This window comes from Leptonotus elevatus, chromosome 2 (genome assembly GCF_054856555.1).
Source record: "Leptonotus elevatus isolate MCC_2025b chromosome 2, RoL_Lele_1.0, whole genome shotgun sequence".
NCBI classification, from domain to species: Eukaryota; Metazoa; Chordata; class Actinopteri; order Syngnathiformes; family Syngnathidae; genus Leptonotus; species Leptonotus elevatus.
Window position 1 is genome coordinate 17,814,547 of NC_141240.1, and position 16,454 is coordinate 17,831,000.

A 16,454-nucleotide genomic window follows, 5' to 3' on the forward strand; every position below is an offset into this window, starting at 1 on the left:
TCTGGGGATGATCCACTTAAAAACTTTACTGACATGGATTGAGATTATAAGCCTGAGAAATGGGCTTTGTTGAATTGAAATGTGCAGCACCAAAAAAAAAGAAAAAAGTATTCTGACTGTTCCAGTATAGAGACACAGTAGATATGCCTCAAAGTCACCATTCAAAACCCATTTCATTGCCATGGGAACCACCACTGTATGACATACGGCTGTGGTTTTTACCAACTAGATATACTTGCCGGAGTTGTGCGGGCAATTTGACTGGGATAGAAATCCATGCCAAGGTCACACAGATGACAATTTATGTCACAAAAAAAGTAATTGTGACTATGTAACACAAACTTTGGGTGCAAACATTCTTTCCATCCCTCTTTTATGCCTCTTGTCATTTGGGTGCCTATCCCAACAGACTTTTATATAGACAAGCAACCATTTTACTCACATTCATTCCTGATGGATGGCTGGACGGATGGATGGATTCATTTACCCTATTGCATTTACCACACTGTTCTGAGAAAACTTTCTTCAAGAAGTGTGTCCGTAGGAATTTTTGTCCATTCATCCAGAAGGAAATATGCGACACTGTAAAATATGACTTTCTAATTTAGTTTTGCATAATGGACTTTGCTGTCAGATATGCAGCACCTACTGTATGTGAAAGCATTCTTGCTCTCTCTCAGGGCCAAAGATGAGACTCCAGAAACCATTGAGGGAGAAAGATTTGTTGCCCTTCAGAACGGGTTGTTACAAATATCCAGTGTGGAGAAGAAAGACAGCAGCGAATACGTCTGTGTTGCCGATAACAGCGAGGGCAAGTCGTCTATCACGGCTGTGCTGGCAGTGAAAGGTATCGCAACAAAATAAGAAAATTGCTTAAGCATTACTAGACAAGATAGTTCTTAAAGGGCCAAGCACAAATGAACACAAATGATGACAAATGAACCAATTATTAAGAGTTGTAAATGGTTGAGGTAAATTAGCAAATTAGCTTTAAGGATGACAGGGGTTTTGGATGGCAGTGGATGAGGACTTGGTGCTAGTCTGGAAGAGCTAATATTAAAATCTAGGAGAAAAAAAAAAGAAAAGGTGTGCAAAACAATAACATATTGTCGTCATTGGTCAAAAGTTTCAGAACCACTATATTTCCTTTTTTTTCTTTAATTGAAATTTATTCATGCTGTTGAATGCCATCCTAAAACATCTTGATAGGGTTAAGGTCTGTAGACTGTGCATTTGTGTATAGTTCTGAAATGTATGTTAAAATGTATGTTTTGCTTTTTGGACCTTTGGCATTTCACCACTTAACTGACGTTTGTACCATTTCTAGCTATTCATTGGACTTGCACTGCTTGACTTTCAATACCAAAAACTGGAGTAATTGGTGTGTTCTAATACTTTTGACAAGTACTGTATATTGCATATTATGTATTTTATTTATAAAATAGTATTTTGATTTATTTATTGAATAACAACAATAACTCGGTCATATATCCAGGGTAGGATTTCACCCCAAAATGGATGGGTGGGGTTAAGTTTTTTTATTTTTATTTTTTATTTTTATTTTTATTTTTATTTTTTAATGAAATGTACTTTTGTGTGGTCTTATACATTTTCCTCTTTGACTTTCTATTGCTAGACCCCACACACATTGTAAATGGACTTCAGGACATGCAGGTCATCAGCGGTACCACAGCCCAGTTGACGTGTCAAGCCGAGTATGACAAAAGTCTGCAGGACTCCTTTGAGGTGGTTTGGATAAAGGACGGGGAGAAAATGACACTGTCCACAGAAGAGCATTCCAGGTTTGCAGATGCAATAACAATTCTCCGCTGATTCAGGTAATGTGCATACCATGACTTAATCAAAGATTTTTTATGTTCAGGTACTTTGTGGGTGATGGCATGCTGCAGATCATGAACGTGAACCTGAATGATGAGGGAGTATACTCATGCATGGCCAGAACACGTCTGGATAAGGACAATAGTACTGCACTTCTCACAGTTCTTGGTAAGGTGCTCCTGTTCATCATACTGTATACCTACACAGTACATAATCATTGGCCATGGGTGGAAAGGATGCAATAGACTTTGAATTCAAAACATTTTCCAATGCCATGTGTCTTTGCATTATGAGCAATAATGTGCAGCAGTTTGTGATGTGCTGTTTGCTGTACAAATGTATGTAAATACACCCGTCATCCTTATAATGCTGTTTTTGTGATCATCATATCACGTGTACGGCAAAAACAGTCAAATTAACTTCGTCCGGCAAACTGTGGCCTAGAAGGGACTAAAGTGTTTAATTAAGTGCTCTGTTATATAATGTTGAGTGGATAATAATATGTAATACTGATTACCACATGAGAGATCACGCAAGTAGCTTCCTTAAATTGTTGGTGTTGTTGTTTTGTGACACATTTGATTAAACAGCCATTGTTTATGTTGAAAAATCTACTATGACCTGGATGTTGCAGATGTTCCTGATGCCCCGCAAAACGTAGAGATAAGTGAACTCAAGAATAAGAGACATATCAGTTTAACGTGGGTACCTGGCAGTGACCACAACAGTTCCGTAACAGGTGAGACAAAATGGATGTAAAATATGGGTTTAGTTTTTAAATTCATGTTCACAGACACTTTGGGCCCTTTTCTCATGCCCAACACAGGCCGAGTGCAAAGTGCATTGTGCACATGAGTACATTTTCTTTCTTTTGGTATTTTGTTTGACGGGCGCGGGTAGAACGGGATGTTTGCGTTTGTGGGAGGGAACACAGCCGACTTGCTTGTCATCCAATGGAAGCGGCTCTCATTATTCCCTTTGAATGAACTCATACTGTTACAGTCCCCAACTACTTATAGAATAAGGCAGAAAGAAACTGAAATATTGAAATGTTTTAAATTTTGTGATGTGCCTGTTTAACCTGTATTTTGTGCTACTATAGGTGTTTAACCTGTGCATCTAAATGTGCAAAATACTATTATTATTTTGATAATAATAGGGCAATATTTAAAAATATTAAATACATTTTCTTTTATTAGGTAATTTAGTTTACGATTCTCTTCATCTAATCATCACATTGGATTAGTTAACATTAATTAAATTAATTCAGCAGTCTTCATGGTGAACCGCATATTGACCCTTCATTAAGATAATACTTAAGAAACAGAATGTCCATTTACAATATGATTTCAGAAGTTCAAATGAGTATGTGTTTGATGATGATTAAACGCGCTCGTCCCTGATCCCCTGCATGAATACAGAATTCATTGTGGAGTATGAGGAAAGCCAATGGGAGCCAGGCAAGTGGAAAGAGCTCCACAAAGTCCCTGGTAACCAGGCAACAGCCGAGCTGGCACTCCACGGACATCTTAACTACCAGTTCAGAGTCTACGCAGTGAATGCTGTTGGACCTGGCCCCCCTAGTGAGCCTACTGAGCGCTACAAAACCCCCCCAGCTGGTGAGAAGCACTCACTCACTCTCTCACTTGAATCCGTGCTTTCTGCTCTGATTAAGTTTTTCACAGTTTTTTTTTTTCAATTGTGTGGGGCCAGCCAAATTTACACACTGTAATTCTGAAGCAGTAAGCTTAGTTATCCCTTTGAACCTCTCAAAGAAGAAGTTTGCTCCACAGCATTTTGTTGCAGCAGTTGACAGTACTGTGTGCACAATTCAATGTGTAAGAATCATCATTTTTACAAATACCCTTCAAAGCTCCTGATAGGAACCCAGAAAACATTAAAATCCAAGGCCACCTGCCTCATCAAATGGACATCAGCTGGGAGGTAAGATTTTACTGAACTACATCATTTCCATGTATTGGGATCCGATCCAATGAAATATTCCCGTTGTAGCCACTGTTGCCTGTTGAACACAATGGGCCAGGCCTGGAGTACAAGGTTAGCTACAGGAAACTCGCTGTGGAAGATACATGGACAGAACACCTGGACAAAAGACACTCCTTCATTGTGAGGAACACGTCAACCTTCATCCCGTACGAGATCAAAATTCAGAGCAGGAACAGCCACGGCTGGGGACCGGAGCCTAAAATTGCTACGGGTTATTCTGGAGAAGATGGTGAGTGAAAATTGCGTCAGAAACTACAAATATGGCATGACATTTATTTATTGTTGAAATGCTGGGAGACAAGCTTTTACGCTGATGCTCTAGTGTATCGAACATTTAGGAGATGAAATCAGCATGATTTTTAATGTCTTTTTTAAATGGAGTGCATTTCATTGCCGTAACCAGCAGAGGAGCTGTTGATTTAATAGCTTATGGTCTGCTGAAAAAAACAGGAAGTAATTTTAAGAAGTGTACACACAAACATTTTTTAGCATTCTAAATGTTTTTTCTTATGTGATAGACCACACACGACAAAGTAAAAATTTATAATACACATAATGTAAATATCATATCTCCACCGACAATCGAGTTCCCTCCCCTACACCACAAGTCTGTCGTGTCACCAACACTGACCTGTGAGAGGCAGCATGGTGCCAAAGGTTATCCAGACTGCAAGAAAATACAAATAAGAAACAGAAGAAGCGTGGCTAATACATTACAGTTGAAAAGTCTTATCTTGTAATTTTTATTGCAGTGAATTGCAATCTCATAACACTTGGGTCAAAAACAACCCAAATGGGGTCAAAAAGGGATTGACCCAACTTTTTGTGTTGCTTGCTTAATCCAAAAGTTGGGTCAAATTAATTAACCACAAAGCAACTCAATTTGTTGTTGCTGATTTGCTACCCACTCGTGCACTGTGCCGTCACCACAAAATGTTCTCAAACGGTCTTACCCAGAATTAACTAGTACTATCGTCCCCCATTTTTCTATGACGTTTCAGCATTCACACACATTTGTCAGGGAAACTTCTATTTCTAGTTACAGTGGAACATCGGGGTTCGAACATCTCGGGACTTGTACAAATCGGACAACGACCAAAAAATCGGAGTAAAAAAAGGCTCGGAGTTTGACCTCATTCTCAGAGTTCGAACACCCAAGCAAAAACCTAGCAAAGCCAAACGCACCTTGAACGGGTAGCCGAGTGAAGCTGAGCAATGCCGAATGCTCACGTCGTGGTAGAGAGGAAGCGCTGCTCATTTCCAGTCAGAGTGGGTGAATACTCATTTTTTTCAGCACAATTTTCTTCTACATGGGACCAAAGAAAGACAGCAGTGCCAGTGGAAACAAAGAAAAACGTACAGTGCTACGAACCACAGTGGATTTAGGAAGGGGATTATTGCGCCATTGTAACTACCGTGACTACTTCCGTAATTACTGGCACAAGGACCCCCCTTATAGCTGTTCAACAACATGCCTGACGCTAAACGCTAAACCTTAGTAGTCTAACAATATGCCCAAAACTCAGCACTGAACTAAAGCATGCATTAACACAGCATTTTTCATCCACTGCTGCCATTACACCACAACAAAAAAGGTAAATAATTTTTTATTGTTTAAATACTGTACAGGGTGTTCATGTTTTTTTTTTTTTTTTTTTTTTTTACATAAATATAAATTAAAATGGGAGTTTTCAGTTTTTAGAGCTTGGGAACTTATTAATTTCATTTACATGATTTCCTATTGGAAAAATATCTCAGAGGTTGAACAATTCGGACTTTGATCACTTCACAGGAACGAATTGTATTCACACACCGAGGTACCACTGTCTATTACTGTAAATACTCTTAACTTGAGGCTCAATTAGCTCACATTGTTTATGGCTTTCTTAATTATTTGTTTTTGTGGTACCCCACCCCATCTTCAGTCGTCTTTCGACATTGTCTGCGGGAAAATGTGTCAGGTTAAGTTCTTTCCTTTTTTCCTGTTTGACTGCCGCTTTGCTGTAGTGACTTCTCCCTCCCTCGAATGCAGCAGGTGGCAAATAACCTTTTGTAGAGCTGTGAGATCTGAAATGTACCGCTTCTGTCTCAGAATCTGTGCGACCTTTATTAGATCACGACGCGCTCCGCAGCGTAGGCCGACTGAGGCGCGATGCTGCTGCTTCTAGTGTCTGCTTTGCTTCCATCCTCTCCAGCTACTATGTAGTGCAGAAATTAAATTATGTAGAAGTATTTTTTGGTCTACCCCCGCCTCTTCGTAAAAGATGATTTGAGGCATTATGCTTTCAAATATATGTGCCTGCTCATTTAGTACCACCATTAGCAGTTCAACCCAAAACACTTGCACCAACATTTCTTTGCTCCTGCGTCTACAAGCTTGACTGGAGTGTTAAGGGACTTTGTGAGTTACTGTAAGAGTTGCGTGACCTCCCTCCATGTGTCGTTTAGTTCCCACCGCCGCACCAAGGGATGTTGCAGTGGAGGTGATTAACTCGACTGTTCTGAGAGTAAGCTGGACCCCGGTTCCGCCCGTCACACTGAGAGGACACCTAAAGGGGTACCACGTAAGTTTTCATCATGCACCACCCCAAAATTATTTGTGTGCAGATAATGATTTCAAATTCAGACCTGTATTAATAATTTTATTTATATAATAATTTTATTTATATAGCACCTTTCAAGCAACACAGCACAAGGTGCTTTACAAACAAATAAAATACAAACACATAAAAGCCAACAGCCAGTTAAAACAGTTAGACATAAGAAGATTAAAAATATAAATAAAATAACAAACATACAAATATACTAATGCAATAAAAATCTATATATAGTGGTTCAAGTAGCATAACTGCACGAGCTTCTTTACATGGATATCAAACTTCAGTTCCGAATCAAATATCGCACCAAGATTAGCGAGAAGAAGGTCTAATATTCGAAACAAGAGGGTCAAGTAAGGATTGTAGCCTATCTGAGACTTCTTTTGGGCCAAATATCAAAACTTTTTTAAATTCCTTTATACCTTTTTCCTGAGTAGCTGTCCTTCATCATCATCTTCATCATAATACGCCTTTAAAGACACTCAAGGTCACCATGTAAAACAAATCAGAGTTAAAATACAATCAAATGTACAATGATGAACGACTATATGAGATTGTTAAACAAGTATCAAATACGTCACACAAGACACTGGTGCAAAGCCCACCACTCATCAAACCATCTGTTAGCGGGAAGCCACATCGGCTGTTTGAATTCACACACAGACATGGCAATCTCCCGCCCCGTTGAGTTCTGTGTGAAAGAATCGGCAGATAAATGTCTTTTATGCTGTTACGCCTCTGATGCGCCAATTTTGAGGGAAGTCAGTGTGAAGGCGGCTTTTGACACCTCACCAGATGGCAGCCTGTCTGGGAAAGAAAACACAACACGGAGATGCTTCATTGGTCGTTTTTCTTGTCACACCTCACCAAATGCTGCAGTGTAATTAAACTCCTGTCAGGGGCAAAGAAGAAACATTAGACACGTAAATTTTTGTTGCAGAACCACCACATGCATCAAAGTGGTAGGACGTGCATGCACCCCTGAGCCAAGTTTCTGATGGGTTTTGGTGCCTTGCTCAAGGGCACCCAAAGAGTTGTCATGATGCAAGCTGTTACTTTTATTCTGTCAACAGGCTACAATGATGAGCAATTGTCACCCCATGATACATTCATATAATATAACAACAATAAGGTTGAGTGATTGATGCTGACTTGTTAGTTGAAGGTCCAAACATCATGTCTGCCCACGGCTTGTTATACTTTACTAATAAAGTTACAAACATTTAAGTCCCATTAATAAAAATAAATATCAGATTCACCACATTAAGTGCGTTGCGAAGCATTTCACCATTGCCGCCTTCTTACAGGTTCACTGTCTGAGGAAGCGAAGTTTCCTGAATCCTGACAGGATCTTGGATGAGCGCCACACGCTGTCATTTCCTGGGAAGAGGACTCACGCCATTGTGCCCAGCCTTGACGCTTTCTCAGAGTATAGGCTCACTGTCAACGTCTTCAACAAGAAGGGAAATGGGCCTAGCAGTGACCCCGTCACCTTCAACACCCCAGAAGGAGGTGAAATGTTGACTCTTACTATTTATAGATACAGCTCCTAACACATAGGTGCTCCTTATGCACTCACAGCTTTCACACATACAAATACATTTATCAAATCAAATGTAAAATGGCACCTAATTTTGGGAGAGACTCTAATGCAGCTTAAATTACAGGGCGGAGTGTGAGTTGAATTTCATCTTGGGGTAATGTAGCAAACTGAAATGACATTGAAATAATGATCATTTGAGAATAAGAATAATAAATGTGCAACAAAAATGATTTCATTGCATTCACATGCACAACAATGGCATGTATCTTAAGAAAGACGATAATTCCACTTATTTTACAGTTCCAGAGCAAGTGCCCATTCTGACCACCTCCAATGAGCAGAAAGAGTCGATCCGGCTTGTATGGGGTCCACCACTGGTGGCAAACGGCTTCTTGACTGGCTACCTCCTGCAGTATCACCTCAGTATGTGTACACAGGCACTCTCTCACACATGCAAGCACACGCATAATAACCAATGGCTGGCCTATAGTGGAGCCCTCTGGGATTTTATGCATTAACATTTGATTTTACGTGCTGTGGGAGGCATTATATACAATGTGAGATGTGCAGAAATGTTAGGTAAGAGGTTAAGCATATAAGCTATAAGGTCTAACGTACATTTAATTTGCCGGCCGATGTCTATTGTGAATTTTTGCCACTTTTTTTGCATTGCCACTTCACTAGTTTACTTTAAATGGCCAACTAGAAAGAGCTTTTAAGAAAAGCAGACTGGCAAACCATAGAGATTTATCTCATAATAAAGGTTGTGAGGCATTTTGATTTCGCTACTGAATCAATGTTCTGGGTTGAATATGAAATAATTAGAATCAAAGAAAGGCTCTCCTCTCATTTGCATGCATCAGTATTCAACGCTAGATGGCAATGTTTAGTTCTGAACTAAGCCCTTCCAACACCCAAAAGAGTGATGACTTCTTAAGTCTTCTAACGTCTCCCATCCTGTGGGACTGCAGATTCTTTCCCCAAAACAATCATTCATGTCGAGGCTGTTTTTGCCCTGACGCCCTCCCCCATTCACAAGCTTTTCCCAAGTGCATGAGAACCGTTAGTGAGTGAGGGGCTTTGCTTTTGTACACTCTCATTGGCTGAATCACTTTGTGATTTAATAACACTAGATCCTCTTGTATCGCTGCCACATTTCGAAATATAGCTGTGTGTTGAATGTGCCAATAAAGTGCTGCAGAGTAATCCACTCTGTGCGTCTAAATTAGTTGATGACTAACTTGATGAAAGCTCCTAAATTGGCTGTGAGCTGCTTTGGCTCAGCATCAACCCTCACCTGCATTTCAACATTGGCATCGATGTTGCTTTACACCCGGCACACACGCGCTGCACTTTGATCTATAATGCATGTCGGTGATGTGTTTGACTGCTCCTGATTGCCCCTATATTCCCACTTCCTTGCACCGCCTACACTTTATGCAAATGTTTTCTTCCTTTCTTCTGCATTTCCTAGTTTTCCTCAACTTTGCTGCTTTGTTTACCCACTTTTATCATCCCTGTTTGGCTCCCTCCCCTCTTCATCAACTTCCACTTTGTTAAAACGCTTCCATCATTTCTTTTCAGCTGTATATATTCCGCCTCATCTCCCTCTTGACATCTTAATGTATTCCTGCTCAGCTTACCTGTCAAGACATGTATCTGCGACATTTGCTCTCCGCATGAGCGAACGTGGCACCTATTCATCCTCCCCCATTCCCCGGCCGCTGACCCTTATTTCAGCGTTGTTCCATTAACATACAACATGTGCTGCTGACATCTCCGACGTCCGCCATGTCTCTCTTGAACTGACGTAAGGCCTTTCTTGCAGTTAATGAGACCACAAAGGAGGTGCTCGATTCCCGGGAAATGAACATCGCAGGGCCTGACACCACCCACTGGCAACTGGAGGGCTTAGAAGAGGGCAGCCTCTACCTCTTCCTCCTCAGTGCCTGCACTCGGACAGGGTGTGGACCTCCACGGGCGCAGGAGAGCAGCACTGTCACTCCAGCACGTGAGTACATGAACAAATATGGCAGATTGGGTAATGGCCTATATGCTCTTGTAGGATCCAAAGCAAAAGTTCGCTCTGAAAGTACTTGATCTTTTTTGATCTTGGAAGTTACGAAAGTTAAGTAAGTAGGGTAAGGCCTGTTTCGTACCGTATTTTCCGGACCATATTGCCCACTGGATTATTAAGTGCATTATCTTCATGAAGCATTTTACGTCAAATTATTTATTCTAATTGTATATTTTTATTTGCTAGATTTTGTGCTATTATGCTAGTTTCAGACCAGGTATTGTGTGTTTTTGTTCGCCGTACAACTACACGGGGTTGCTTCGAGCAAGTTTGAACTTCAATCTGGTATTCGGTAGTGATGGGGAAAATGAAGCTTCATGAAGCACTTGTAATATTTTTTGACTCCTCTAGATGCCACTCTTGGTTGAAAGATGCAGTGGAAATGTAATCAATTTCCTTTGCACTAGCCTTTATATTTAAACCAAGAGCACCATTTAGGGGAGTCAAAAAATATCACAAGTGCTTCATGAAGCTTCGTTTTACCATCACTAGTATTCGGTAGTAAATGTAATCAATTTCCTTTGCACTAGCCTTTATATTTAAACCAAGAGCACCATCTAGGGGAGTCAAAACATATCACAAGTGCTTCATGAAGCTTCGTTTTCCCATCACTACCGAATACTTGTGATATTTTTTGACTCCCCTAGATGGTGCTCTTGGTTTAAATATAAAGGCTAGTGCAAAGGAAATTGATTACATTTCCACTGCATCTTTCAACCAAGAGTGGCATCTAGAGGAGTCAAAAAATATTACAAGTGCTTCATGAAGCTTCATTTTCCCATCACTAGTATTCGGTGGATATGTTATCACTTTTGCCGCAAACTGCTATTTTGGTTGACGGTTCAACAGCTGTAAACAAGCAATACACCCATCAGATACGCCAACTAACTCGCTCCCCATTATCAAGGTGGTTGTCTCGGTCCCACAGACCCAAATGATATTGTGTCTTGTATATACAATGTAGGACACGTTGTAACATTGGAACCACGCCGCCAGAAACACTCACTTATGGTGACCTTAGAACTACATTTCCCATGGTCCTTGGAAACGGAATTCAGGATGACAAAAACGAAATGAGAATGAGAACGCGAATGTGACAGTAAATAAGAAGGTATTTGAATTAAAGACGACAACTTGAAAAGAAAACATCCTCACATAAGGTACACCATATTATAAAGCTCACACATTTTAGAAAATTTAAGGATTATAAAATGGTGCCTTTTTGTCCGAAATTTAAACTTAACTAGCCTCTGGAAGGGCTAGCTAGCCCACCTTACTCATAAATGAGATAAATAGGGAGTAGTGGAGTCATTAAGGGCATCTCCTTCATAGAACCTGTATCAAAACAGGCCCCCAACTAGAGGAAAAAGCTAGAAAAAATATTTACTTTCTAAGATAATACACTACGTAACTTTGACCACAATCATTTTCCTGACAGTGGTTGAACTTTCAAACCAAACAGGCAAAGTTTAACCAGTCAATCACATGGAATATTTAAAGTCTTCAATTCATCAAAGCAAGGGGAGAATATGCAAACTCCAATTTAAATTCCATCGGAAGACTCACTTTGAAATAACCTTAATAAACTGATAACACAAAATTCTATTGCTGTAGATTTTCATAGAAGGCAGTTGCAGTCAAGCATATGTGATGTGCATTCTTAGCTGATGTAGTTGAGAATAATGAAGATTCTTTTCCAATGGCAAACTTCACCAATGCTGCAATTAGTTGGCAACCAGTCCAGGACGTACTCCGCCCCCCCCGCCCAAAGACGGCTGGGATACGCTCGGGCTCACCCGCAACCCTAATGAGGACAAACGCTATTGTAAATGGATGGCTGGAAGTCTTCCTGGAAAACATGTAATGAATGTATTATTGCAACTGGAATGTTCATCAGGATGTTGCATATAAAGGGTTGCAAATATTGTCAGACATTGAGACGAGGAGTGCTAATGAGGGCAAGAACAGCACCTCTAGCATCTCTTATCTAATGTTTTTGAAAAACGAGGATTAATATGAATGTTTGCCATTTATTTGCTTTCTGTGGGAGCTTAATCATGTAATGTTGTATTTTTAAAATGTCTGTGGTTCAGCTTGGTCAAGGTAGAAAAAAGCAAGCAAACAAACAAACAAAAATCTTTTCTCAGCCCTTGTGCTAATTGAATAATAATAGCTGCTGCTTGGTGTTGGCAATTTGTTGTTCAAATTGTGTGTAATTAGAGAATCATTTAAACTCCAATGATTTGTTTACTCTTTTCTGAAAATCAGCTTTAAGTGGGGTAGGTATAATTAAAATAAACAAATACTCTAAAATGGTTAAAAACTTGCTTTTGATATGGTAGTGATATGGTTTTACAATTTATTATTATGCATGGTTGAACAGTAAAATAGCACCGTTGCTTTTTTTTGGTCTTTTGTTTCTACTTAAAACTTTCCTGGCAAGTTTTTATTTTTATTACCAATTCCTGCGTAATTATACATACTTGCATACTAACTAATATGTTTAAATTTAACAAAAATGTACTTGCATAGACATAACATAAAACACAGTTAGCAAAAACAACCTAATAAACTAATTATTAAATCAATAAAAAAGTGAGCTTATTTATAGTAATACATTTTTTTTGGTTTATTTTATAACCATTAAATATGTGTAATTATGGTTTAGCTTGAAGACAATTAATTTGTGGCATTTATTGACAACCCAAATAGAGACACATACAAATACTATACACTAGAGGTGGGAATTTTGAATGTCTCACGATTCGATTCAATTCCGATTTTTGGGCGTGCGAATCGATTTTCGATTAAGAAGGATTTTTGATTCAAAATGATTTGATTGACAATGATTTTTGCCTCAATTTATAGATGTTCAAGGAATCGTAATGATCTACTCCAGTGTGACTCGCTAATGCTAACTAGTGCGCTACTACGGCACTTTTATCACTCAAAAGAACGTCTCCACGCTGCAAAAAAACAATTTTTATTGGAATAACTTGATCGGGACTTTTCCCTCTACTCTCTAATGTGGCTACAACTTAACAGTGTATCAGACCGCGTGGAATTACACTGCCCCTAAGTGGCCAAATCAGGTACAACATGAACAGCGCTCCCAATAAAGGCACACACAAACAAAGGGAAGACAGTATAAAGTAATTTAAATAAAATCGATTTAGGGACATTTAAAATCGATTCTGAATCGTACTAAATGAGAATTACGATTCTTATGAGAATGATTTTTTGGGCACACCCCTACTGTACACGCTAGCAAATGGCTTTTACCGTAACATGGTTCAATTGCAGAGGGTCTGCTGTTCCGCTTTTCCATCAAGCTGAAGCTCTTATTCATCCAGTGAACTCCAATCCTGTTGTTGCTGAACATACTCACCCACTTCCAGAGTTGAATGCCGTCTCTGAATACTCATATTAAATGACAATTTAAACAGAACTCATACAACACTTGATTTTTTTGTTGTACCATGTAATCTAACCCAGCCTGCTTCAACCTCAACATGTTATCAAAATCAATTTCGTTCAAGCTGCTCTGTAATTTCAGCGCAAATAGTTCATCGGCAACACAGAGGCCATTTGGAGTTTTAGAAAACAAATCCTCGATGCACCAGGTGGAAAATGTGGCCGTAAAGGGAGATATTTGTCCTCTATTTAATAAAGGTTACTCATACCTTTGAGGGCTTTGCCGTTTTCTCCCTACCGTAAGATTAATTGTTTGTAAATGCAGCTTGGTGGAGAGATCAAACTGGTTCTGTTTGGGGAGTGTGATCCTCCAGGCATGTTACTCACTATGTAATTTATGGCTGCCAGTAGCACCAAGCAGGAGCACCATGAATTTGGAGACGTTAACGTGCAGTGATTGAGAGACAGTGTGGGGGCTGAAATGGGAACGCAGGGGGGCAAATGATTCCACACACTGAAGATTTTGCCTTTAGGGGACACTTATATGTCAACGATCTGGTAAAAAGGAGGATCCCCCCCACCCCGGGTGGCTTAAAAGTTTTGCGACAGACAACTTTGTCCAAGCAATTGTCTTTCGTATGGACCAGCAAAATTTACTTCTACAACCAATTCTATTATACCAGGCCAGTAGCTGGCGATGTCACTTTGTAATGAAATGGCAAGCACATACACAATATATGCTTGTCGTTGTCCATCAGTTGAATCCGTTTTGTCAGCATATTAGTTTTAAATTGGATGTATGTAATTAATGCAACTCAATGTAGTAAGTAAATCTACACTTTTCAAGTTGTTTCATTTCCTTTGGCACCATACTTAGAAAAAGGCCCGCAATTTAGTCCTTAGGAGATCTGCTGTCCAAGTCATTAATTTCACCACAATTGGCTGCTCCAAACCAAAAAGGCAACTTCTTATTCAATTTTGACTTTGACTTTTGACGATAGACATGCCTCCTGAATTTTGTGTTGATCTGTAAAACAGGCTCTCAAATGCTGTTGCCATTAAGTGGACACAATAATATGTTTTTTCTTCCCCCGCATGTTTTCATTTAAAATTGTGTACAGTAAATTCACACAATTTCTAATAATTTCTATGAAATAGATTCCAGAGAGTATCATATCGTAGCCCAATGATTGTTAGAATCATTGAGTTAAAGTTACAGTTTGTGAGCGTGAGATTAAAAAAAGAAAATTGACAAAAACATACATATTTCCAATATATACAATGTTTTAATATTAAGATATGCACACCACTGCCACAGAGCTCATATAACAAACTAGTTTCGAAACAATGGCATCACAAAACTGATATGGACTTGATTTGTGTGTGGCCAAGATGAGATTTAAATACAAAGTAGTTGAAAATGTTCCCTACGAAAAGGAAGAAGAATAAATCTGATTGAGGAAACAAATGTCCATTCCCTTCATGGGGTCTCCCGTGATAAAAGGGCAGCAGAGATAACGTGGGTTTCAAATTAGACAAACAGCATCACAAGCACATATTGCAACTCAAATCTCAAGTCGCAGGAAAAATAACCACAAGTATCCCACAGGGATTCAAATATTTGCTCTCTCGCACCACATTTGAGTACCTGGCTTGTTATCGTCAATTTGTCGGTTGGTAGCTCTGAAAGAAGCTAATGCTGATATAAAAGGGTTTGTGTGGAAAAAATAACAATCATAGCAATCAAGAGCTCTTCAGCTTGACTGCAGTCAAAAAACAGCCATCAGCAGAATCAGAATCTATTCTAGTACAAGGAGCCAGTCTCCGAATCACATAGCAATAATATTTCTCTGTATGCAGTTACAGTATTGTATTGATACATGAAGTGAAGAAATGAACAAAGATTAAAGAGACACATGTAATTTGGAACCCTGTTACAACAAGTAAGCAAATTTTTTCATGATTTGTGCTATTCCATCGTTTTTTTTTTGTCATTTAATATTTATTGTGCATCATGCTAACCAGGTTTTGAACTGTTATCAGCCATTTTTTAGCCATCATATTATTTGGTGGAGCTTATCAACGCAACCTCTTACAACAGCTACGTTACATTCTCCCCCGTCATGCCGGGCCTTTGCACAACTGCAGCCTGATGTTTTTGGTGTTTTATTGAACAGAAAATAATAGCACTATTGGACTTGCACTGCTTGTTTACAATGCTACAACGACGAGGAGCTTCACTCCAGCATGGAGCCGGCCGACTTCCATTTGTCGAAGAATGTATCCCTCAGGAGACATGAAGAGGCTTTAGATCTGGCGCTATAATGAAGAAAAGTGCAGCAAGAGAGAGGCCTCCATAGGAGAATTGAACTAATAAACATGACAACAGCATGCGTTAGAAAAGTGCAGTTGTTTGTTTACGTTTCAGCTCAGCTTGTAGCAGACGTGCGGGACATCATGCATGCTGTGATTGTATGCCATCCATAAACATCTATTGTATAATCAGTATACTCCAATATCGCTCCGCTCTCATCTACTAACAGTTTCAAATAGGGATGTTCGATACCACTTTTTTCCAGACAGACACCAGTACTGAGTACTCAAGTCTTGAGCTGCCACCAATACTGATACTAAGTACCTATACCACTAGTAACTACTGCTTTTGATACATAAAATTTACATTAAACCAATTACATGCAATTTTAAAGACCTATATATACCAGTAAGCATTTTTCTTAAAATTGCATGAAATTAATGTCAATTTTTTATGATCTTTTTTTTCCATTTATTCTTAAAGTACATACTGTATTTTGTATAAAATGTCCAATATTTTTTTAAATAAAGAAAGAAAGAAATTAATTAAAATTAATCAAATAATCCAGTAGCCAAGAAAAGGCCCAATCCAAATATGCGGTTGTACAACTTCAATATTGGTATCGGCTGCCATCATGAGTACCCGATACCTTGACATAAGGCT

The 16,454-nt window shown here is 39.2% G+C and overlaps 1 protein-coding gene across 13 annotated transcripts in view; it reads left to right on the forward strand.

Annotated features, from left to right (window-relative positions):
* Positions 1-16,454, forward strand: part of chl1a (cell adhesion molecule L1-like a) — a 48,079-nt gene that overhangs the window by 13,380 nt on the left and 18,245 nt on the right. For 10 of the 13 annotated variants that reach the window (XM_086067963.1, XM_086067967.1, XM_086067964.1 and 7 more), the window contains exons 13-24: positions 681-847; positions 1,637-1,802; positions 1,883-2,007; positions 2,474-2,578; positions 3,261-3,458; positions 3,713-3,783; positions 3,853-4,075; positions 5,772-5,807; positions 6,295-6,410; positions 7,751-7,955; positions 8,287-8,409; positions 9,815-9,997. In XM_086067963.1, the coding sequence (XP_085924089.1) occupies positions 681-847; positions 1,637-1,802; positions 1,883-2,007; positions 2,474-2,578; positions 3,261-3,458; positions 3,713-3,783; positions 3,853-4,075; positions 5,772-5,807; positions 6,295-6,410; positions 7,751-7,955; positions 8,287-8,409; positions 9,815-9,997 (1,718 nt within the window). The remainder of the gene's footprint in view (positions 1-680; positions 848-1,636; positions 1,803-1,882; positions 2,008-2,473; positions 2,579-3,260; positions 3,459-3,712; positions 3,784-3,852; positions 4,076-5,771; positions 5,808-6,294; positions 6,411-7,750; positions 7,956-8,286; positions 8,410-9,814; positions 9,998-16,454) is intronic. The other 3 variants (XM_086067966.1, XM_086067976.1, XM_086067974.1) reach the window with 1 other exon arrangement.